Source organism: Pelodiscus sinensis, chromosome 4, assembly GCF_052426305.1.
Source record: "Pelodiscus sinensis isolate ZL-2025 chromosome 4, ASM5242630v1, whole genome shotgun sequence".
Classification (NCBI taxonomy): Eukaryota; Metazoa; Chordata; order Testudines; family Trionychidae; genus Pelodiscus; species Pelodiscus sinensis.
This window is the reverse complement of record NC_143055.1, coordinates 19,884,028-19,909,987: the sequence shown is the minus strand read 5'-3', so window position 1 is coordinate 19,909,987 and position 25,960 is coordinate 19,884,028. Positions and strand designations below refer to the sequence as shown.

Below are 25,960 nucleotides of genomic sequence, written 5' to 3'. Positions count from 1 at the left end.
AAGATTTATTATGTTTAAGTAGACACGATAAAAATAGACAGCCAGTGGATTGCTCACTGCAAAGTCGATTGATGTCATAGTGGAGACAAGTGCAAATATTGGAAACTGATGTCTATACGTAAGCCTAGAACCCAAGAATGCTTCTAGACTTACACAACTCCCATTTACTCTTCAAAGTTAGTTAAAGGGATACAGAACATATTTGTAAACTTTCTGTTGCATCTTTTATTACTCTCACTCTCTTACCTCTAATGACATTACTACAAATTTGAGGATGTCACTTTCTTTGTCAGGTGGAATACAGAGAGATTCTGGTAATTTAGAGAGGAACGATAAATACTGAGCCAGTGCACGACAGAGTCTCATCGAAGTCTGATACATCATCCTGTCTCCTATAAAATAAAATGTCAGGGTGAAATCTAGAAGCTTGAAATAAAAACTATCATGGTTAACATTTTCTTTAACAGATAAATAAAATTTGGGCAAGGTATTTTACTTATGAGAATCTTTGATCCCATTAGAAAACTGACATCATGATAACATTGTTATACAGTATGATCAAGAGAAAAAGGCCATTATTTTGTATTACCAAAAATATCGCTTAGTTTGCTCCAATAGGCTGAAGTCTCAGTTGGCTGCAATGGCTGAAAAACCTGATGGATGGCAGGAAGTTCTTGGACAAAGGTAGACACGTGATCTAGAGTTACTCTACGGGCAGTTTCAAAGAGGTTGCTCTTCTGGTCTTCTGAGATTTCATTCATGCCAAGGCTTAAACAGGGAGCTAACAAGCTTAAATTAAACTCCTGAAATAATAAATGGTAGACAAAAGTTTAGAAAGAACGCATTTCCATAGAGAAAAGAAACTAAAGCATTTGGGTAATACTATGCAAATTAAAATGGAAGAACCATTGTGATTGCCACAGTTAAGGGTTGTGTTTGGTTTCACACTGAAAACTGAACTCCAACTTTACATTGTGTGGAAAATCTGTCCCAAATTATCTGCACCTAATCAGAATAAAACTAAAGATTTCTGTTGAGTTTTAACTTATGAGAAATTGGAAAGTAATCACTCTATAAATGGGAAGCTGAAACAGAGAGGTAAGTCAAAAAGTATCCGCTAATTTTGGGTGTCTAATTTGAAATGCCAGGACTTTATCTGAGAATTCCCATTGGCCAGGAGAGAGCTCCACAGCATGCAGCTTGAGCAGGATTTACCCATGCAGGGCATAGCTAGAACACAGTGAGCTGGGTAGTGATGACTGGGATGTGTTGTGGGCAGACCCACAAAGTATGCATCAGAAACCCCAAATGATTCCATGTTGGCTCCCAGGTGAGAAAGGGAGGGAGAGAAAGAGGGAGCGCACACGATGGGGGAAGAGATCAGAAAGAAGGTAGTAATTAAGACTAAGGTTTAGTCATGGGAATAGTACAATTATAGATATATCATGGGCAATACACAAAAGTTCACAGCCAGAAACCTGACCATGACTTGTACTATAAATACCTATGACTAAATCTTAGGTGCTCTGACGAGTTCTGGGGTGCTGGTGTTGCTGCTCTGTGGGTGGGGAGAAGGAGCTCAGGGGTGCTGCTGCTCTGTGGGTGGGGAGAAGGAGCTCAGGGGTGCTGCTGCTGTTGTGGGGGGGAATGCCCTGGGGTGCCACTGATACTTCAGTGGGGAGGGGTGTTCTTTGCGCTGCTGGTGCTCATGGGGCAACCTGGGGCACAGTTGGTGTTTGAGATGGGGGAGGAAGGGTGATGAGACAGCCAGGGGCACTACAGCTGCTGCCAAAGTTATGGAGGTCCTGGAAAGTCATAGAACCCGTGACTTCTGTGATATACTTGCAGGCTTAATAATTAATCCATTTGACTATGCAGAGCACCAACGTGCTATTTTAGTAGTTCAAACTCAGTAAAATGCCAAAGTCAAACAGTATTAAGTAAAACTGAAAGAATTTTAATTCATTTTTTAACAATCTAACTTGGCCATTATTAGTAACATGAATGGAGAGACAGTTTTAAAAATTTTACAATTTTTAAAAAATATTTTAAGCAAGTGACATTTTAAATTCTCCTCTTTTCAAGAAATTACCTTATTGGTCATGAAGGAGTTCAATTCAGGCTGAGGTATCCTATTCACCAGCTCTGTACCTTCAAGCAGTGCAGAGTCAGACCTGACCCAGCACTGTGATCTGACTAGTGATACATACCAATCCTTCAAAAAAAAAAAAAAAAAATGAAATTTACTACATATTTACTTTTGGCAGAATTAGAAAATAGTCCAATTTTGTTCTACCCTCTAATTAGCACGCTAAACGATTATCCCTTTCCTAGTTCACAATTACTGGATTAACCATACCTACTTCTATCTGTGGAGACAAAGCTGTATATATTTTGATTTAAGCCCTGAATTTGGTTCCTCTAAGACAGTGATTCCCAAATGGTGTTCGGCGGAACCCTGGCGTTCTGCAAAGTGAAAATAAGGGTTCTGCAAGAAAATTCCATTACAATAACATTTTTTAAATAATATTTAAGTGTTTATTAATTTTACTAAAAACAATTTTCATTTGTTTGCGCCACGATAAGTGTCCCTGGGTAATGCCAGCTTAGCCAGAGAGTGGGAATGATGATGTCATTACTCAGTGCTGATGTCCATTTATTGGACTGTTATTAGGGGTTCCGCAAAATTCTTTTGAGTTTAAGAATGGCCAAATAAAATTGGGAAACACTGCTCTAAGAGACTAGTTGGCAAAACTTCCAAAGCATAAGAGGGCTAGTAAACAAAATAATCAAAACACAAAGCAAAAAAGAGTACATGAAGTTACTCAACAGACCCTCATCATAATAGACTAATTTCACAAAATTCATCTATTTTTTGGCAAGCGTTCTTATGCCAATCCAGAACTTCTGGAAAATAGCAAAGAGAGGGAAAAGATAGGTGCTAATAAACAGCATGTAACACATTAGGACCCTAAACCAGACTGGGTCACCCAGGTACCAATGTATAAAAAGACGACAAGCCATGTGAGAAAAAATTAGAATTATATGCAAAATTATATGCATTTTTTAACATTCAGAAAGAAAGCCCACACAATCAAACAGAAGATAGCTTTTACTTAGTAACGCTTAGTAAATGGAATATGGACCAAGTCCTAAGATGCCATGTTTCCCCATTATAAAATATCTAGGTATCTAGTGGGGTGAGGCTTCTGACCTGAGCGGAAAACTTGTGGAAAACTACAATTCGACCACCTCCCTAGGTAACCCATTCCAGCACTTCACCACCCACCCTCCTAATGAAATAGTTTTTTCCTAATATCCAACCTAGACCTCCCCCACTGCAAGTTGAGGCCATTGCTCCTTTCTTCGTCACTTGCCACCACTGAGACCAGCCAAGATCTATCCCTTTTTTAACCCAAGATCTAAACCCTTTTTCAGGTTTTTCTTCGTATCATCTGTCATTAGGTTGTCTTCCCCAATCAGTGTAAGTCCCACACTTCCTCTGATGTTCTTTTTGTTGCTAACATGCATGTAAAAACCCTTCTTGCTATTCTTCACATCCCTTGCTAGCTGAATCGCCAATTGCACTTTGGACTTCCTGATGATGCTCTGGCATCCTTAAGGAATATTTTGATACTCCTCTCTAGTCATTTGTCCAAGTGTCTACTTCTTGTAGGTTTCCGTTTTGCACTTAAGCTCACTAAAGATTTCCATGTTAAGCCAAGCTGGTTGCCTGCCATGTTAGCTGTTCTTTCTGCACATTGGGAAGGTATGCTCCTGTGCCTTCAATAAAGCTTCTTGTTCCAATTTACTACAAACCCAAGGGAAGATCGTTTAATTGGGAACCAAAGGAGTGTAGGATTGAGGTGTTCAGGAGGTGCCTGAGCTGATGGAACCAAGATCACTTCATTTTCCTCCTTTGCCTCTATAGTGGAGTCAAACTGCAGACATGAAGAATAGTTAGTAAGTAGACTTCTGTGCCACAAAGAGACGTGGAGCTGCACAGATGTCCCAATAGTAAGTGGATCAGATCTTGTTGAGTAGGATGCAGTTTTCGATAAGACCAAATCATGCTAGCCTCAAGGCTGCTAAAAAAACTCTTATAGGACATGAACACTCTAGGTTGACAGAAGACTGAAAAGAAAGAAGCAGATGGTAAACTAAAGCCTAAATAAGATATTGGCTGTTGGAAGCCAGAAATTTTGTGGGCATGTTAAACCAATGACTAAACTGGGAAATGATCTGAAGCAAAGAAGAACACCCGCAGAAAATAAGGTCTTCAGAAGTAAACAAGACTGTAAGACACAGCAAAAGCACAGCTGAGGAGGTTGGAGAAGAGAGAGAAGGTATCTATAAGTCTCTTAAGGAACAAGTAAACAGTTCTGAAATAGCAAAGGAACACTGAATACAAAACAATCTTTTTCGCTGAGACATAATATGCATCTCCATCTATATTACAGGCCAGAAAAGTTGCAATTTTAAGAACTGCAAAAACAGGAGGTTTATCATAGCTTGATATAAATATATGTGCATATTATTTGGTTAGCTACAAAACTTAAGAATAGGTAGCTAACCTTTTATACCAGGTTATTCAGATTTGTAAACAGAAAAACAACTGGGAATTTTAAAAAGCTGCATTCACAGATATGTTTCACTAATGGAAAAGCTTGTTAGGAAAATACATTTGCTGTCTGATCTTATTAAATATTCTAAATATGGCCTTACTTTGTCTGGAATTATGTTCTCTAAGGCTGATTGGTTTTCCCCATCCAGTGGGTGTGTAGTAACCAAAGGCGAAGGGCTAGTTGTTTCTGGTGCTACTGTAAGGCGAAACCTGTCCAACAGCGAGTAAAGTCTTTGGTGTCTGAAAATAGATACACACTCATCAGAAAATTTGAATTTTAAAAGGAGAAAGATACAGAAATTACAGGTAAGGCACATATTCTATAAATACTTTCAACATATAATAATGTGCAAGAAAGATAATTACTAGTTCCACATGCCACAGACAGTGAATTTTTCAAGTTAGTTTTACATCAAGGAGAGAGAGAGACTTAATCCAAAATTTTAAATCACTACCTTCAAGCTAAATGGTCTTTAAAAGTTGATCAGGAGTAGAGAAGTATTTTATCCCAAAGTCATTATTTATTTTAGAAAAGTGGTTCTCAAGTATTTGTACTGGTGACTAGTGTTCCCTCTAAGCTACGCGGAAACACAGCTTCATAGGTGATTAATCAGCCCTGCCCAGTCAGTCAGTTCTGTTCTTGGAGCCCTGAGCCTGCTTATGACCCCTTTACACAGCAAGTGTCTAAGTGCAACCCCTCCCGCTTACACATTTTGTTATTAGGTTGATAATGTTCCAGCCATCTGTTATCTCGACTAAGGAGGCCATCAGTGTGAGAATTGAATTTGTAGATGAATTGTAAAAGCTCTTTGTCTGGAACATCCGTTAAGAGAGGTTCAACCTGTACTACCCATTTGCTGAAGGAGGCAGGTCATTACATGGCTTTAGCTTAAAGAGACAAAATGGTCATTACTGGCTAACTGGGAAATCTACATGGTTCACCATCTCAGCCAGTATTCAAGTTTTAGGTTTGGTCTCAATTTATAAGTTAGAGCTGCCTCAAATAGGAGCTTTGGCAAGACAGAGAACAAAATGGTACTTGATAGACCAGACCGTTCAGGTGATCGCCACTTTTTCTTCACGGGACAAAGAGAGGAAAAAAGGTAACGAATTTTTCATAACTACTGTTCTCTGAAATGTGGCACACATGCCCATTCCACTCCATATATGGTCACACCTCACACAATCACAAGAAATTTCCCCCTCACTGGTACCCACTGAAGCACCTTATGCATCTTCTGCTGCCATGCATCAGTGATGCAAGTAATTAAGGGTCCAACTGACCCCAAGGCCTCTCAGTTCCTTCTTCTGAAAACTCATGTAGAGGGGCAGAAGGGCAGGTTGCAGAAAGGACATAAGACATGTTAGTAACCATTTCTTCTTCAAGTGACTACACATGTGCATTCAATTCTTGGTGATTCCCAAGCAGCTAAATAGGTGAAAGAATCAGACTTCCATAAACACACAACCAGCTTGGTAGTACCATTTGACCAAGTTTAGCATCACCTCTTGAGTACTGGACAATGGTGTAATGAGAGGAAAAAGAGTACACTGATGACCAGGCTGCTGTTTTATAAATAGGCAGGATAGGGGTCTGTGCAAGGAATGACACTGAGGCTGCTTATGATGTTGGGGAGAAAGCAAGAAGCTAGCAAAAGGGAGAAACCCTTTCATTATGTCTGCAATAGCCACCAACAGTTGGGTAAAACACCAAGATGGTTTGATCCTACTAATGATGTTAAATATTGACTAATTGAATAGTCTATGCATTGTGCATTGACTATTTGATTAGTTGATAGGCCGCTTCAACCCTAGGGCTGTTGCTACACTTCAAAGGCAAAAGCGCCACACGGAGCCTGGGATCAGCTGGGAACTCCTCCGTGGAGACCAGTCTCCTCTGGTGCTGCACCTTTGAAATGCCGCATGAAGCCTGGGGACACCCCAGCTGGCCCCAGGCTGCATGCAGTGTTTGAAAGCAGAAATACTATGTGGAGTCCGGGGTCTGGCCCAGGACTCCAAGTGGCACTGCTGCTTTGAAGTACCCTCTCCATTCCCTCCACACATACACACCCTGCTTGCTGCCCCTTTCTAATAGAGGTAGCAAGGGTTGGGGGAGTGACTAGTCCTTCACATCTCTAGGTCCTACCCATTGAGAATGCCAGTGTTCATCCCGCCTTCAATGAATATAGCTATTGGTCAACCCTATTTGCATGTGGTTTGAGGCAAAACCATGTAACTCAACTGATTTTTACAAAACAAAAGGAAAAGTGTACAGTGAGCAAAGATGATTGAAAACTTTAAATTCCAACTCATATCCATGAGTAGTGAAAAATAAATGAGAGATGAGTACGGTCACCCTGCTTTTTATATTCTCTATTGGAGGATGGAGAACACTCAGGGAGCATATATAAACTGCAAGAGATATTGCTGGACAGAAAATCCAAACTCAAGGGCATTAGGCATACACATAACAACAATGGAATACATGTGGACAAGAACTCAAAGAAGAATTGTGGGATATTTTTTGGGGGAGGGGAGGGGAAATTTGCTTTGTTAATAACACGGGGAGACATTTATCTGCATTAGAACTAAACACTGTTTTCTTTACAGAGGTATTTACGTTGTTCAGTGAAAGAGAATGAACTAAAACTGCTGATAAGCAGTGTCAAGGCTCTGAACTTAAGAACATTCTGTAGTGTTCCATATGGAATTTGAAGACTATTACAATTCAAACAGAGCTTCCAATTACCAGAGCTTTTAATAATTTTTATAACAAGTTTAAATGCTTAGTTCTTCTGATACATTCCACCCCCAAAATAAGTAGAAACTAGTTTATATTTTACTTGTTAATGCTCTGAATGCTACAGAAGGCATGCTCAAGCAATACAAAAAAGGCATAGCTTATGGTGTGTTGCAGCAAGAGATCAAACTTGTCTTATCTGCCAAGCAGATAATTTTTCTGGCATACACTTTGTTTCCATAGGAAGAAATTCAGAAACTGTCTCCAAACGTGCCCGGATACTCTTGACTGACACTGACACTGACACACACGACAGAAAGCACATAATTGACAATACTGGTCATGAGTCTTACAAAATTTCTGAAGATTCAACTTAGATATTTTTTGCTTTTACTATTACTTTATTAATAATAAAGTATACATCACAAGCCATGTTGGGAGCTGTATTATGGAACAAGTCTTGTTAAATAAGCTTATCTCAATACAAGCAAGAGATAACAATATTACATTCTTTTTAGCAAACCATTTTATAGTCCTCAGCCTTAGCTACCTTCCTCCCCGCCACCTCTTTCCCCCAGGATACAATAAACCACTACTGAAGGCAACAGGGTATTCTTAACCAACAATCATGAGGAGCCATATCAATCAGGCTCCTGATACTTACAAAGCTGTACCCAAATAAACAATACTAACAATGTGAATCCTTCTACACAAGCAAGATTAAACTGTTCAATGTAGGTAGGAGACTAGTGTGCTCATGTGATAAAATGATCTGGATTTTCTCTGATCTATTTGTCTTCCAAATTCTCTATGAAAATTAAAATCACTATTACGAATTTAGTCTTTCCAAGGGACTGATTTACTGAAGGTTGGGGATTGCATCAACCCTATATTATAGCAGGCCAGCAGAAAATATCCTTGGAGACCTGCAGGTTTTGCTGTTTTAAATTGAATCTAAACTAAAAATTTTACTCTGTCAAGGCATATGGTTATGCCTAAGAAAACTACAATATGGTTTCAATCTTGCAGTACAAAGAGGGCTTTATCATATTTTAATTACGTATTCAAGGCATGGCAAATCTTTGTATGCCTCCACCTATACAGACTGTGATGGCATTTTCTGGGTGCGAACACCTCACCCCTTCTCCCCCCAGCCGATCCTGGCCCTAGTCTGGGGAGGGGGCGGGGCCCAGCGTACCCACCACCTCAATTGGACTCTTTGGTCGCCCCACCCGGGGTCTTGGTAGTAGTGTCTAGTTGCGGGGGAGATCACCCCTCAGCTCCCTGAGGGACTGAGGGGGCTCGGCGACCCCTTCGTCGGTCTTTCCTGCTCCTCGACTTGGCGGAGTAGGAGAGGGTTGTGAAGGGGAAGGGGAGTGGGGGACCCGGGCCCTCCCTCACCTCCGGGTCCCAGCCTGAGGCCCTAAGCGGAGATCAGTGACCGTTTGTCGCCCTCCACGGCGGACGGGGCTGCGGCCCTCAACTCGTCCGCCCACGGGCGCCAAAAGGGTCCCGCCTCGGGCTCCTTCCACTCCCCGCTGACCTGTCCCGCTGGCGGAACAAGCCCAGGGTCACTCACCACGCCGGAGTCGTCGGGCCCGTCCCAGGGCGAGCCGCCAGCTGCCGAGTCCGTCTCTCCGGGTTGCCCCGAGGGCTGGGGGTTTGGTGCTCCTGGACGCCAGGGCGCCCGCCGTTGCGCTCTCCCCCCCCTCTTGCCGGGACGTCCCCGGCTGTTATAGTCGCCGGGGGATGACGTCGGAGTGGTTAGCTCCGCCCCCCCCCCGGCGCGACCCCCTTCCCGGGTGTCCCGGCGCGCTCCCGGGTGCCCGGCTGGAGTGTCAATCGGGGCGGCAGGGGCCGGCCGCTCGCGCTCGGCCCCGCCTCCTGCTCCCCGCTCCTGTCGGCGCTGCGGGGCGTCCGGTCCCCAGCGCCGCCGCCTTGGTGTGCTTGGCAGCCGCTTTTCCCCTCACGGGGGGGGGGGGGGTTCCCCCGCGGGGCCAAGTGCGGACCCCGCCGGGTCCGTCACACAGACATCTAAAAAGCACTGTAAAATCATTAAAAACATGCATGGTTTGCATTTTTTACATACAATGTTACGATCACAGTGACTTAATACTAATATTTTACCTTGGTGCTAATCCACTGTTTTGAAGATATTCCTGAATTCTATCCAGTTCTTCAACTGGCAACTGAGAAACGCTGTTCTGTAGAAAACAGTGACAAAACAACTGGTATGAGGCACAACATGAATAAAACATATATGCATATGTTTTTTTTAACAGACCAAGAGCAAGGAAATAACATTAAACAATATAAAGACTGTAACACAACATGAAATTTAACCACTTAGACGTGCATGCTAAACAGTGATATTGTTTTTCATTCATCACTAAACATCATTGTCAAGTTAACTAAAGCGTACTTTAACATAAATCACATTCAATTATCTGCTAGCAACCCTAATTGAGTGACTAATATATTTACTTTTATTCCTACCTGCAGAGTTGCAGCCAAAAGCATTTCTACTCGACGACAGGCAAGTGTGTCAACCATACGAGCCAGCACACGGAATGGGGTACACAAAAGCTTGTCCACATACAATATTAACACAGCACCAGACTGGCTGAGATGAATACCCTCTAAGCACTGCAGGGTCTTCTTTAGTGTTGTTGGCTAAACATTACAAAAAAAACAACCATGTGTTACATTTTTTTCCTCATCTTATTTTGTAAGTACTATAGCACAGTAAAATATAAAAGATGTTGGAACAATAGATGGACAGTGCTACACAATGCCTAAGTGCTTACAGGATAAAAGAATGATGATGACAAAGAGAGTATAGCATTACTAACTGAATGTCATGTAAAATTTACTATTTAAACAGGTCTGAAGGCAAAGGAAGTGCAGAAAAGGATTTGGTGAACAGTAACTGGGATGCTATTCAATTATGCAAAGCAGACAGAAAGAAGACATGAAGTCTGAAGTGATGAATGAATATATTGAGATTACAGGTGGCATAGAATTTAGGGAGCAAGATTTGGTGTCATTATAGGAGAAAGGGAAGAGAGGATCTTGGGCAGAATTAGAGAGCTTTGAAAGTGACAGCATGAATTTAAGATGAAAAGGAAATGAAACAGACTTTAAAAGGAGCACAGAGAAGGTGAAAACAACATCTGCAGAATTTTCCAATATGGGATTAAAAAAACCACACACACACACACACACACACACACACGATTGTTAAGAACAGAAGGGATACTTCAGCACTTGGATGAGGGAGTGCAGAAAGGGAGGAGACAGTGTTCAATGGCATTTATTTTAATTTTCAAAGAGTTTGTGAAAAATCTAGTAAAACAGCTCGTAAAACTCAGACTCATAGACTTTAAGGTCAGAAGGGACCATTATGATCATCTAGTCTGACCCCCTGCACAGTGCAGGCCACAAAATCTCACCCACCCCTCTCAGAATAATCCTCTCACTTACATCTCAGATATTGACGCCTTCAAATACTTTGAAGACCCCAAGATGCAGAGAATCCTCCAGCTGTGATCTGTACCCCATGCTACAGAGGAAGGCGAAAAACCTCCAGGGCCTCTGCCAATCTACCCTGGAGGAAAATTCCTTCCCGACCCCAAATATGGCGATCAGCTAAACCCTGAGCATGTGGGCAAGACTCATCAGCCAGACACCCAGAAAGTTCTCTATAGTAACTCTTATCATCCCTCCATTGACCTATTCCCACTGATAATGAATGGACAATTAGTTACCAAGATCATGTTATTTCATCAAACCATCCCCTTCATAAACCCATCTAGTTTAATCTTGAAACCAGATAGATCTTTTGCCCCCACTACTTCCCTTGGAAGGCCATTCCAGAACCTCACTCCTCTAATGGTTGGAAACCTTTGTCTAATCTCAAGTCTAAACTTCCTACTAGCCACCTTATATCCATTTGTTCTTGTGTCCACATTGGTATTAAGCTTAAATAATTCCTCTCCCTCCTTGGTATTTATCCCTCTAATATATTTAAAAAGTGCAATCATGTCCCCCCTCAGCCTTCTTTTGGTTAAGGTAAACAAGCCAAGCTCCTTGAGTCTCCTTTCATAAGACAGGTTTTCCATTCCTCGGATCATCCTAGTGGCCCTTCTTTGTACCTGTTCCAGTTTGAATACATTCTTCTTAAACATGGGAGACCAGAACTGCACACAGTATTCCAAATGGGGTCTCACCAATGCCTTATATAATGGCACTAACACCTCCTTATCCCTACTGGAAATACCTTGCCTAATACATCCCAAGATCGTATTAGCCTTTTTCACGGCCATGTCACAATGGCGGCTCATAGTCATTCTATAATCAACCAGGACTCCGAGGTCCTTCTCCTCCTCCGTTACTTCCAACTGATGTGTCCCCAGCTTATAACTAAAATTCTTGTTATTAATCCCTAAATGCATAACCTTACACTTCTCACTATTAAATTTCATCCTATTGCTATCACTCCAATTTACAAGATCATCCAGATCTTCCTGTATGATATCCCGATCCTTTTCTGAATTGGCAATAGCTCCCAACTTTGTGTCATCCGCAAATTTTATTAGGACACTTCCACTTTTGGTGCCAAGATCAGCAATAAAAAGATTAAATAAAATTGGCCCCAAAACTGATCCCTGAGGAACTCCGCTAGTAACCTTCCTCCAACCTGACAGTTTACCTTTCAATATGACCAGCTGTAGTCTCCCCTTTAACCAGTTGCTTATCCACCTCTCAACTTTCATATTAATCCCTATCTTTTCCAATTTAACCAATAATTCCCCATGTGGTACTGTATCAAATGCCTTACTAAAGTTGAGGTAGATTAGATCCACTGCATTTCCTTTATCTAAAAAATCTGTTACTTTCTCAAAAAAGGAGATCAGGTTGGTTTGGCACGATCTACCTTTTGTAAAGCCATGTTGTAATTTGTCCCAATTGCCATTAGCCTCAATGTCTCTAACTACTTTCTCCTTCAAAATTTTTTCCAGGATTTTACATACTACAGATGTCAAACTAACAGGCCTATAGTTACCCGGGTCGCTTTTTTCCCCTTTCTTAAAAATTGGAACTATATTAGATTATCCTTAACCTCCACTCCATCCTTAGTAATTAGCGGTCCTACTTCTTTTTTTGTTTTTTTCCTATTTATATGGCTATAAAACCTTTTACTATTAGTTTTAATTCCCTTTGCAAGGTCCAACTCTACCTGACTTTTAGCCTTTCTCACTTTGTCCCTACATGCTCTAACCTCAATAAGGTAGCTTTCTTTACTGATTCCTCCCATTTTCCACTCCTCATATGCTTTCTGCTTTTTCCTAATCACCTCTCTGAGATGCTTGCTCATCCAACTTGGTCTAACACACCTGCCTATAATTTTTTTCCCTTTTCTAGGGATACAGGCTTCTGACAGCTTCTGCAACTTTAACTTAAAATAATTCCAGGCCTCCTCCACTTTAAAATCCATAATTTCTTTAGACCAATCAACTTCCCTAACTAATTTCCTTAATTTACTAAAGTTAGCCCTTTTGAAATCAAAAACCCTAGTCTCAGATTTATTTTTGTTTATCCTTCCATTTAATTTGAACTGAATTAGCTCATGATCACTCGAGCCAAGGTTGTCTCCTACAACCATTTCATCTATGAGCTCCTCGCTACTCACCAAAACCAAATCTATAATAGCATCCCCCCTTGTTGGTTCAGCAACTACTTGATGAAGGAATTCATCAGCTATCACATCTAGGAAAATCTGAGCCCTATTATTATTACTAGCACTTGTTCTCCAGTCTACATCTGGAAAGTTGAAATATCCCATGATTACGCAGTTTCCATGAGTATTTACTTCATTAAAAACATTAAAGAGGTCTCTATCCATATCCAAATTGGATCCTGGTGGTCTATAACACACCCCAAGCACTATCCCAGGGGAGGATCTGATAGTTTTCTTCCCCAATGTGATTTTTGCCCAAACAGACTCTGTTTTCTCCATTCCATCACTTTTTATTTCTTTACAATCTACCTCATCTTTGATATACAATGCGACTCCACCACTCTTACCCTTATTTCTGTCTTTCCTAAACAGCACATACCCTTCAGTACCTGTACTCCAGTCATGCCTAGTATTCCACCATGTTTCTGTTATTCCTATAATATCTGGTTTCACTTCCTGGACCAATAGCTCTAGTTCCTCCTTTTTGTTACCTAGGCTCCTCGCATTGGTGTACAAACATCTTAATTTTTGCTGTTTGGCCTCATTCACATTCTTTACCCAATTTGGCACGGACGTTATACCTCCAATATGACCTATTAGACTAGTATCCACCCCACCCTTCCTCATGTTCATTCTCCTACCCCCAGCTATATCCTTTCTTACTTCGTTTTCCTCCCTCTCAGTGTTAAAATCTGGTGTAGAGATTACCTGGGCATCTCCCAACCGTCTCCCCCAAATTCCTAGTTTAAAGCTCTCTTAATCAGTTGAGCCAGCCTCCATCCTAGAAGTTTATTTCCCTCCCTACTTAGCTGAAGTCCATCCCTAGAGAACAGTCCTCTGTCCATAAATGCCTCCCAGTGACCATACATCCCAAAGCCCTCCTTATAGCACCACTGCCTAAGCCATCTATTGATCATCATAATCGTGTCACATCTTAGTTGCCCTTCTCTAGAAACAGGCAGAATCCCACTAAAGATCACCTGAGCCTCAATTTGCTTGAGCATCCTCCCCAGCCTAGCATAGTCTCCCTTAATTCGTTCCAGCGAGAAGCTAGCCGTATCATTTGTTCCTACATGAAGGATGATCAACGGATTCCTTCCTGCTCCCTTAATAATCCTCTTCAACCTCAGATCCACATCTCTTATCTTAGCACCTGGCAGACAGCACACTCTTCTATTCTCTGGATCAGCTCTGGTAACAGGCCTATCTATTCTTCTCAATAAGGAGTCCCCAATCACATAGACCTGTCTTTTCCTAGTGACAGTGAAATTCTCTGGTCTATCTCTAGCTTCCTCTGGCTGCAAGTCCTTGCCATTCCTATTTTCCCTTGTAATCCTCTCTAACCCATCCTGTATCCTCCTAATGCTCATTATTGGTGTTGTCTCCATTAAGTCTTCCCCTTTATCTATGGGACTAGCTACTCTTCTCTTCTTCCTCACCCTTCCATCTTCATTATCTACATGCTGTACCCCTTCTTCATTCTCCAGCTCCACATACCTGTTCTAAAGCACTGCTGTCACCAACCTTCATTTTTAAAAGAGAAACGGAAGTGAATTAAAATAATTAAAAAAATAAGTTTAGTATTGTTTTCTTCCCCAAGTCTTTCCCTGCTTATGACTTCAAGGAGCGACTCTCAGAAATCTTCATGGAGATCGCACAGCCCATTAAGTGCAGGATTAGGGAAGAGGACACACACCTCTCTTTTATCACTCTTTAATCTTGTTAGGGTCAACATGGAGATATACTGAATCTTATCTACTAATTTCCAAACATCTGTACACAGCCATTGAAGGCAAAGATCCTGCAAAAATGTGACCATGGACTTAATTAGCATGTCAGAACTTCATTTATTGAGATAATGCATAGAAAGGAAGTAATGTAGACTGACTGGCCCCAGTGTCACAAATCACGGATACTATGAATGGTTAGCATGAATGAATCAACAGTAAGTGAGCTGAAGACAGGCTATACTGAGGTACAGGCAAGAGCCCCGAAGGATTATGGACTTGTTTACAACTTTAAGAAAAGAACTGCGTGAAATAAAAACTGTGTATGTGCGCTGAGGCAGCATTTCCAGCATTTGCAGATAAGAAAAAAAAAAGTAACAAGGGAAGAATTTAACCAAGGACAGACCATTGTTTCTTACTCCTGGTGAGAAACAAAATTGGGTGGTGCAAAAACCGGGTGTTTCTGGACTGGTCGTGGATACATCTGTAAGAAGGTGGTGTCACTAACGGACATCACCCCACTTGGACTGTGTGCAACCAGTGGATGCATCCCATCGGACTGCTGAGGGGATATATACACCACACTATTTTGTCCCAGGAATTGGAGTCCATCGATTCAGCGTATTAGGGTGATGTGCACGTTGGACTTCCGCCTCAACCAAATTAACCAACATTACCTGGGGTCTGGCCAGCACACACGAGAGAGAGACAGAGAGACAGAGAGTACGTGTGTTAAATTGGATTAAGAATTAGGCCTCTAAATTGGGTTAAGAATTAGATTTAAATTGTTAAGTATTCCATTTAATTATTGCATTTAATGCCTTTTTATGCTTGCAATGTCTTTTAATGTCTTTCACGGTTTGTTTTAATTGTTTAAGTACTAAATATACATATACATATAGAGCTTTTAAAATTTCCTCCTGAATTGCTTCCAATAAACTTGTCAACGGTATAATCTCTCTACTATGGATCTCTTGTTCTGTGAGACGGTTACAATACATGGTTAGGAGCTCTGTTTGCTTGGCTTGATCACCCAGGCAACAGAAGAGCCCTCTTGTGACACCAGCTGAATTTATAGGAGTGGCAGTTGGGCAAAATAAAATATACTCAAATTATTATATAAACATGGTTGCTTTTTGAAGTGAATGTTCCCTTTTTAACTGTTTGTTTTCAACTCAGGAGTATGATTTTTAGCAAATAAAGCAGTATCAGTATAGAGGCTCCTACGAAAAAACAAGATCCATATTGTATTTGATTAATCTGTAACGGCACCTGACGGGGCATGTTTGCATCCTGTGGGGGCAATAGAAAGGCTATGAAGATGAAATATTGAGTTTGTGAATGAAGAGGCTTAGGATCATAAATTATTTTCCCTCCAAAGGGTTATAAGCATATGGGGAAATGGGGACAAAGTTTTTGGTTATCCAATATCTAAAGTTCTAAAGTGTATTTAGTAGTTAGTATTTTCTTGTAAGCACTTTGGGGAGAGATCACATCTACCTACCTGTGTGTCTAAGCAGCACTAAAGACAATGTAGTTCAGATGCCAAGAGTTGTCTTTGGCACTAGGGATATTAAGGACTAGTCAACTATCCAATAAACACTTGCTTATCAGATAATCGACAAGTCGCTTCCCCCTGCTGCCTCTATCAGATAGACACATCAAGGGGAGAAAAAAGAGGGTACTTCAAAGTGGCAGCACTGCACAGAGCCCGGGTCTCTGTGTGGCATTACTGCTTTGAAACATCGTGGTGGCATTTCAAAGGGGCAGCGCCACCCTATCGACTAATTGAATAGTTAAAGCAAAAATTTATCAACTATCTGATTAGTGAATTACACGCTACTTAACATCCTTACTTGGCACCAGTGTATGACATATAGTAAGTTATGTACCAAGACCGCATTTGGTGCTATAAAAAGACACATGAAAAAGCATTACAAGTGTTTCCAAATAGAATTAACAAGAAATGTCTAAATTACATCATTATAAAGCTCAAGTCAAACTTACAGTTGCAAGGTTCTCACACCGAGATTGTATAGCCTGGATGAAAAGGCCACTGGCTGCAGAATTCCTATGAACAGCACTAATAAAGTCTTGTACTGGAGGCTCATGAGACAGATTAATTAGATCTTGAACATGATTCACTATAAGCCATGTCAAGTGTTCTGAATCATGTAGATTTTGACACTATGGAAAAAAGTAAAATAATTCTAATATTTCCATATTACTACCCATGTAAGCATTTCAATATTAAAAGAATAGCAGAAACAATCCAATATTATTTATATACGATTAAAAGCAAATAATTTTTCATGTGGGACTTTGTATCACATTAGGTTAAAAACATTCTGTTTACAAGTGTGTATATTTTAATTTCTTTTCACGTTTTTATTACCATGATCATTTACATAATGACCAAATTTTTCTTTTAACTTCATTTTATCCTGTAGCTAATCCATCTTAAATTATAATCCTCTATTTGCAACAAATTGCTTCAAATTCCATGATGTCATAATCATGAAGACAATGAATTCTGATAGAGTTCTTTCCAGTTGTTCTAATACAATCAGACCCTGCTTTTCTGCGACAGTTCTGTAATAATGAATAATAGATACACATTCAATATGTCAGAATTGTTTCTACAAAGTCTCAATGTCTGTCTGTAGTTTGTTTCCTTTTAAAATGTACACCCTATCTCTTTCATTGTAGCTGAGCTAGTTATACCTTCAACAGGATACATCTATACTATAACAAAAAAAAAAAATTTTAAAAACCCAATAGTCTGGTAGCACCTTAGGGTATGTCTAGACCACATCCCTCTGTCACCAGAGGGATGTAAATTAGACATACTGAAATTGCTAATGAAGTGGGGATTTAAATATCCCGCGTTTCATTAGAATAAAAATGGCTGCCACCGCAGCACTTTGCCAGCAAAAAGCAGCAGTCTAGACAGGGATCGGTTGACAAGGAAAGCCTTTTCCGACCGATCCCTTATGCCTCATACAGTGAGGTTTACAGGATCAGTCAGAAAAGGCTTTCCTTGTCGACTGATCCCCGTCTAGAGACTGCTGCTTTTTGCCGGCAAAGTGCCGTGTCGGCAAAAAGCAGCAGCCATTTTTATTCTAATGAAGCACAAGATATTTAAATCCCCACTTCATTAGCAATTTCAGTATATCTAATTTACATCCCTCTGGTGACAGAGGGATGTAGTCTAGACATACCCTTAGAGACTGACCAAAAAAAATATATAAATAGTATCATGCACTTTCACACATGCACAACCCACTTCTTCAGACAAGTATGGAAGAAGTCATCTGAAGGAGGTGGTTATGCCCACAAAAGTGCATGAAACTATATATTTTTTGGTTAATCTCTAAAGTGCTATAAGACCATTGTTTAAGTTTTTTTTGTTTTTGTTTTTTAAAGTTACAGACTAACATGGCTACACTGCAACAGAAAGCTTCCTTAAGCTATACAACTCCAGCTATGTAAACAACATAGCTGGAGTCGACATACTTTAAGTCAAGTTACTGTAGGTTCTAAACTGTGTGGAGTTGATGAGAGAAACTCTGCCATCAACTTGCCTTACTCTTCTAATTCAGGGTGGAGTAACAGGGTCTACAGGAGAGCAATCGGCGATCAATTTGACAGATCTTAACTAGGTTTGACCACCACATGATTGATCTAAGAGCATTGATCCAGGTTGTAGTGTAGATGCAGCCTTAATATTGCTCACTTGAGGCAAAACAATCTTCTGCAAAGTGTGTACTAATATCAGTAGAGGTGCTGACTTCCATAATGCTGTGTTTGAGAGCATAAAAAATCTGAAGCCATAAGAGCTATCCAATTCCTGAAAACCTGAACAGAACTATGAAATGTGGGATCAGAGTTAAACAAATATTAAGGCGAAAAGAATTCATTCTAGTAATGTCTTCAAGAAACACTCAGAGGAGGGACTACACTTTTATAAGCTTCTGAATGTGCACCTGAAATCACATATGTAAGAATACAACAATCAAGAGATTATCGTTACTTATAAAGGATAACTTTGTAGACAATGACAATTCAGTGTAGCAAGAATGCCTAAGGTAACTCATGAGTAACTAAAATAAACACACTAATAAGATACATGAATAGAGAGAGGAGGGTGGGGAAGTATCCACTTCCAGAAGTAGAAATTGATATATAAAAATTCTATGTAGTTTCTTCTGGAAGTAAATACTACTAGGAGCTCTTAATTTTTTTCCTTATTGTGATTTAAAATAATTGTACTCTGCACCTAAAAGATAACATCCCAAGTAAAATCCCAAAACACTTTTTGGCATGAATTTCTGTTCTAAACTTACAACATAGTCACAAAAAAGAATGAGTGCTCCTCTTCGTACTATCTCTCGATTGCACATGCCAAATTTGGATTCTGAATCAAATTCATCACTGTTCCCAGATATCTGAGGACTCAGCAATTTAGTACTGGAAAGACTATGCCTCCTGCAAGAAAAACATATTTTATTGTTAAAGTAGATCCCTGATTTACATTTTAAATCAACCCATTTTATATATTCCTCAATATGAATTTCTTTGTCATTAGTTCTTCAGTCTTTTATGAGGTGCTGTGGATTATATCTGATCATCCCCTCGTTCAATATATATTACAATGTCGCTGACAGAGGGGCCTGCAACGAGTCATTAACTACAAAGCCTTCAATGTATTCATAAAACATAGCACTTCTTTCTATCCAGCTACTGTGATTGAGCATCTAATCCACTGTCAGGCTAAGACAGACACACAATCCTGATAAAAAGGAGATGATGCTGGTAAGTTAGAGGAACAGGAAGAACAGACAGAAGTTCTATTAGTTAGCTGATACAGTATTGTCCCATTGCTTGTTGTTCAAATTTGTTCTTTAACAGCAGCCTTCAGACAATCAAGTTGCAGTTAGGGACTGGACCTGCTTTTTCTAATCTAGGTCTGACTACATTTGGGGTCTTTTCTTTCCAATATAGATTTCATTAATTTCATCCTTGTCATCCCATTGTCACTCAGTCTAGACCAGTGTTTCTTAACCTGTTTTTGCTCAAGGCTCCCTTCTGAGCCTCATTCATCACACGCCTAGCAGTTAAGTTTGTGTGGCCCCCTCAGAAACTTACTGTGGGCCCCTAATGTTCCGTTTTTTCCCCTGTGGCTCCCTAGAAGTAAGGCATGGCCCCCTGGGGAGCCATATGGCCCATGTTGAGAACTAGTCTAGACAATGCAATGCTTATAATCTACCCATCTACCAGACACTAAACTTTAAGACAATCTGGAACAGACCATTTCAGACGGGAGGATGTGTTATGCAGTGGCTGCTTAGCCAACAGAGCTTTCCATAATTATACCTCTTCAGTGCTCCATGGTCTATTGTTTGTGTAGCAGTTAGAGGCTAAAATAAGATGTTGATATGGACCTATAAAAAGCCATAAGCATCCTGGGATCTGACCAGACCACCTTTTTTTCTTAAGTAGTATTTCTACATAATCAGAGACACTCAGAGTGGAATCCCTTCCCTTTAAAAGGTGAGAGAACAATTGGGGGGGGGAGGGGGGGGACAGGAGGAGAGTTCTACCTGCTGGTGTGGAATACACTCTTTCATTTTTTCTACAGTAGTCAGACTTTACTGACCTCATGGAACTCTGCAAAGACTGTACACACTTCTTGAAAGGAAAGTATTTTTTTTGGTGGTTCTATCACATATAGTACTCAAATTCTTAACAGCTGAGAAATTCATATAAAGCTACATCAAAAGACTAGTGTTTTAATTAAGTGTAGAAATTAAAATCAGTAGGGGAGACAGTCCTATTACAGCACACCTTTATTTCACAATAAAACAGACTTACTTTGGTGTTTGATGCACCTCTGACCACCAGCTGTAGTTAGTGTAATTGACAAGAAGTAGGATTTGACACCAGAGAAGCACTAAAGAAGGGTGTGTGGGAATCATGAACTGAACGAGACCACTCAGACTCTCAAGGGTATAAAAACTACCATCAGATCCATCTCCTGTAAAAAGCCTGCTGGCAGCAGCTGTGATTCTTCTGAACATCCCTGAAAAGAACACACACACATTAAAGAGGAACCACACATGCTACTGTGTGTACTGAGAATTGGAAAAAAAAAATCAGACACTCAACGTTTGGAAAATGTAAACTGCTTCATTCACAACCAATCTAACTCTAAGCAATCCTATGCTAAGTTCCCTGTAAACTACACAGCTGCATTACCGTGCAGCTATTTATTGAGCCCTGCTCAGAGCTCCTGCACAGAGAGGGAGCTCAGCTCACTGGCTGGAGGAGGGACCATCTGAGCAGCTTCAAATGGAGCTGCCTGCTTCAGACAAACAATTTCAGAGAGCAGGTAGGGAGGGGAGATGAGGAGGAAAGGAGGAAATAGAGGGCCGGGGAGAGGGGAGAATTGTAGAGTAGGGGCGTTTGGGGAGAGGAAGAAGGGGGAGTAATTTGGCTGGGAGGAGGAATCAGGCAGGGAGAGTTTGGAGAGTCCCATCTGCTCAAAGAGAGGAGGTAGAGGCAGAAAGCTAGCCTTCTCCTCAAGCCTCCTAAGCTGGGGAGAGAGGTAGAGGGGAAACTGACTGAATGGGGTCGATGGGGCAAAGAGGGGGATGCTGGCATTGTGGTGAGGTGGAGGCGGGGGGGGGGGGGGGGGGGGGGAGTTTGTGCTGTGTGTCCAGGAGGGAGATGAGGGAAGGGTGGAGAGTTTGTTGTTGTGTGTCTTGTCCTAACTCCAAGCTAGACTGCAAGTACCTGCAAGTCTGAGAAGCAGGATTCTATCCCAGTCCCAGATGGGCTAGGGAGTGCGGGGAGCAGATTGCACAGGTGTAGGTGGGTGCTGGCATCTGTGCAGTGAGATGGAGGGTGCTGGAGTTCGTTTCGGGTGTCCCCCTAACAAACTTGTGCAGTATAGACTGCAGTCCTCTCTGTCTTGCTCGGTTTGAGGGAGGAGGGGAAAGCAGGGTGTTTGGGGGCAGAGGGGAAGGGAGAGTATGTCAGGACATTTGCATTATTGCATTTTAAACAAAGTTTACATTGGTGTTAATGGCTTAAGGTAAGTTTTGCAGATATCTAAAACTCTAATCTAATTAATACATAGTAAATTGTACTGCATTAAGGCCAGATCTTTGCTATGTGGCAGAGTTCTGGCTCTTATAAATCAGTAGCAAGTGATCTGGAGAGTGGGGTAAACAGTGAAGTGGCAAAATGATACCAACATTAGGTAAGCCCAAAGCAGAGAAGAGCTTTGAAAGGATCTCACAAAAACAGGTGATAAGGCAACAAAATGGCAGATTAATTTTAATACTGATAAATACAATACTGCATATTGGAAAGCATAATCCCAACTATATGTATAAAACAATGGGGACTAAAATAGTTATTACGACGCAGAGATCTTGGAGTCGTCGTGGATATTTCTCTGAAAACATCCACTCAACGTGCAACAGCAGTCAAAAAAGCTAACAACGTTAGCTATAATTAAAAAAGAGAGAATAAGACAGATAATATCTTATTGCCTCTATATAAATCCATGATATGCTCACATATTTAATACCGCATGTAGATGTGGTCAACTCATCTCAAAAAAGATTTTTTGGCATTGGAAAAAGTTCAGAAAAGGGCTCCCATATGCTGAGAGATTTTTAAAATTTGGACTTTTCGGATTAGAAAAGAGAAGACTAAAAGGAAGATATGACAGAGCTCTATAAAATCATAACTGGTGTGGAGAAAGTTCTCATAACACAAGAGTTTGGGGGTCACCAAATGAAATTAATAGGTAGGTTTAAAAAACAAAACAAACGGAAGTATTCCTTCACATAGTCAACCTGCGGAACTGTTTGCAAGAGGATGTTATGAAAAGCTGGACTTTAACAGGGTTCAAAAAAGAACTAGGTAAATTCATGGAAGATAGGCCCATCAAAGTCTTTTAGCCAGGACTGATAGGAATGGTGTCCCTAGCCTCTGTATGTCAGAAGCTGGGACTGACAGGAGAGGGATCACTTGATGATTACCTGTTCTGTTCATTCCTTCTGGGGCACCTGGTGTTTGTCATTGTCAGAAGACAGAATACTGGGCCTGATGGACCATTGGTCTGATACAGTATGACTGTTTTACATTCTGTACAAGCCCATATGTAGGGTGCATGTGTGTGCGTGTGAGAAAGGTGTGAAAGCACCCCCCATACACTCCAAGTAAGCATGCTTTGGCCAGCCAGTGGAAGGCAAGAGCAGCACACTGCCTAAGCCTCCCTACCGCATGTTTAACCAGCCAGGGAAAGACTGAGGCTGATTTCCCTGCTTGCTTGGAGGATCATGAGAGGTGAATTCACACCCTTGCGGTCCACATTTACAAAAAAAAAGCGCACACACACACACACACACACACACACACACACACACACACCAGAAATTCCTGCATGCGGGCCTGCTGTCAGAGTGTGTGTTTGACCACAGCCATGGGGCTCAAAGTAGAGACATGTGTAGGGCTGTAATCTGTGGGCTGCTCCATGCTGTGAATATGAGTGTACTTATTATATTGCATTTGTCTCATGGTGGTATTGTTGTTAATATGACTATCTTGAATTGTTGTTTACTCAGTCACCTGAGATCCAGAATAGATCACAATCCCTATTTTGGTTTTGTGTTAAAGAACAGAAATAAAAATCCTTCTCTGTGTCGCATGCAAACAGTTTCCACATTGGAGGAGACAATCTACCTCTTGTAGCAGATGTTCATGAGAGGGGTCTCTGAAGAGGGAAAGGTGGCAAGGATGGGGAGTATAAAAAGAAATGGGATGGTATAGCCCATTTGGAAGACTTCTATGACCTATTTGTTCATGATAATGGCAGCTCATTTCACATAGAATGGGAGCAAATGGTCTCCAAACTGATGGTTGGATGACAGTAGCACTGGAATGAGAGAAAGTTCTTGCAGACTCTCACCCAGGCTTTCAAATTTGTTATTCAGAGAAAAAAAAACTTGGGACTCCACAGCTTCTGGAGGTCAGCATCATTTTGGTTTCAGTCTTTGTTTGTTGTTGTTCTTAAGGCCTTACTGTGTATATTTTGAATATTTCTTTCTTTCTCTGGTACGGTTGATATCTATATACAGGCAGTCCCCGGGTTACATGCAAGATAGGGACTGTAGATTTGTTCTTAAGTTGAATTTGTATGTAAGTCGGAACTGGTACATATTTTGATGGGGGACGGGGAGCTGGAGTTAGATGGAGAAGACCCTGATTCTCATACAACTTCCTTATTCTAAGAAAAACACATACTGTTTTGATATGAAGGTTTTTTTTGGTTGATATTTTAATTAAAAATTGATCATAAGTTTCAGTGTTTCATGCTATATCCAAATCTTCCTTTTGGGGTACCTGAAAAATCCCAGTTATTCATTTAATAGTCAGAATCTTTGTTTTTTATAACTAAAAAAAGTTTATTCAATGCATATTACTGTTCCAAATAGAATTTGCTACAGATGGTTCAGTGAAATGGGTATTAAGTGTAATCAATAGTCATTGGAGAGCACAGTGAAATATTGATACAATCAAAGCTGTTGTTGTATTCCGCTGAGCAGAAAATGGAAATCCCTTCCTGTGAAGTGTGTGTGAGAATTTATCCACAGGATTAATTTTAAAGAAAAATTCTGTGTTGGGAACAGGAGGTTAGCCACAGGTGGGTCCTCATTGTCCTCACCCACTTTGCAACGAGACCTATCCCCTCGGGGTTTACCCTGCTCCGCTCCAGCCAGGGTGTGGGGTTGGGACTTATCCCCTCTTCCCTTCTGTCCTGCTCCTCCCCATTCTTGCCCACCCACACCACTGGGTAATTTTTCAGCTTCACCTCTGCCAGGCTGGAAGGGACTTGTTAATTTCACGTGAGGCTAACAAGATACTTGCAGCTCTAGGGCTGAAGAGGGACAGAGCTGTTGCTCTCAAGGTGGGGACTGTAACACAATGGGTCTCACTGCCTGCTGCTCCTGCTGTTCCCTAGGAAATTAATTTTTCCACTCTGGAGTGCCCCCTTTTGGCTGGTGTCTTGTTCCCCCCGGCAGACCCGCATCCTCCACGGCGAGAAAAGCCGCTCCGCGTCTCCCTGGTCTGCTGGGGGGAAGCGCCCTGCACTAGCTGTGCGCCCCCCCCCCCCCCGTTTGTAACTAGGGATCCGACGTAAGTTGGATTGATGTAACCCGGGGACTGCCTGTAGTCTTCTTTTTCTAGCAAGTATATGAATGCAGTACCTCGCTGATTTTGGCTGCAAACAATTTCTCTCCTTCAAAAGGAAGGTCTTTGGCTGTATTTTGTATTTCTCATGGGAATGCTGAGCAGTTCAACTGTGAGGCCTATTGTATGACCACAGCTGTAGGGGTGGACCTCTCAGTTGTCTCAGCAACATCTAAGAAATCTTGTTTGGTGAGAAGGATGAATTATTGTTGATTTGTGAGATGTTGGCAGCAATGTTCTCTTCTGCCTTAGGTTCATCCCTGAACTCAGTAGCTGAGGTCTCCAAAGGTGTTGATAGGTATCTAGCATCTTCCCTACATAGCCTGAGCCACCAGCTGGAGTGCCTTCTGTAAGACTAGTGCCCAAGAAAGGGCAATTGATTCAGAACTGAAAAGAACTTGTCATTATCATGGCACAAAACAACTCATTTTGAGAGGATTACCTGATTTGAAGATATGTATTAAACACATAAGCAGTGTGCCCAACTCTTGGCAATAGAAAGTGTGCTGCTGTTCATTCATGTCCACTTTCAACTGTTTAGTAGTAATGTCTTCTAGTAGAATGCCCACTAATTGCAATAAGAACCTAAAAAATAAACAAAATAAAAAAAACACTATACTACAGAGTCAGGAAGAAAAAGACATCAGCTTGTTCCTTTATCTGTCCAAACTAGGTTTTTACCACTGAGTTAACAGATTTCAGCATGCTGACCTGAACCTCATTTTAAAATTTTCTTCTTAAAGCTCTTTTTCCCTTCCATCCACCCCAAAAAAACCCTAAACACAAAAAACAACCAAAAAACCCACTCAGCTCCAGCTCTCAGACTTATTTTCTAGTATAAGGTTGAGTATTTGCAGTGTGAT

The 25,960-nt window shown here is 41.1% G+C and overlaps 1 protein-coding gene across 6 annotated transcripts in view; it reads right to left on the bottom strand.

Moving 5' to 3' along the window:
- HTT (huntingtin) overlaps positions 1-25,960 on the bottom strand; it is a 209,688-nt gene that overhangs the window by 65,979 nt on the left and 117,749 nt on the right. For all 6 annotated transcript variants that reach the window (XM_075930825.2, XM_075930827.2, XM_075930826.2 and 3 more), the window contains 10 exons: positions 25,540-25,682; positions 20,706-20,913; positions 19,178-19,319; positions 16,839-17,018; positions 9,861-10,037; positions 9,492-9,568; positions 4,726-4,864; positions 2,093-2,215; positions 590-803; positions 247-392 (listed from right to left, as the gene is read on the bottom strand). In XM_075930825.2, the coding sequence (XP_075786940.2) occupies positions 247-392; positions 590-803; positions 2,093-2,215; positions 4,726-4,864; positions 9,492-9,568; positions 9,861-10,037; positions 16,839-17,018; positions 19,178-19,319; positions 20,706-20,913; positions 25,540-25,682 (1,549 nt within the window). The remainder of the gene's footprint in view (positions 1-246; positions 393-589; positions 804-2,092; positions 2,216-4,725; positions 4,865-9,491; positions 9,569-9,860; positions 10,038-16,838; positions 17,019-19,177; positions 19,320-20,705; positions 20,914-25,539; positions 25,683-25,960) is intronic.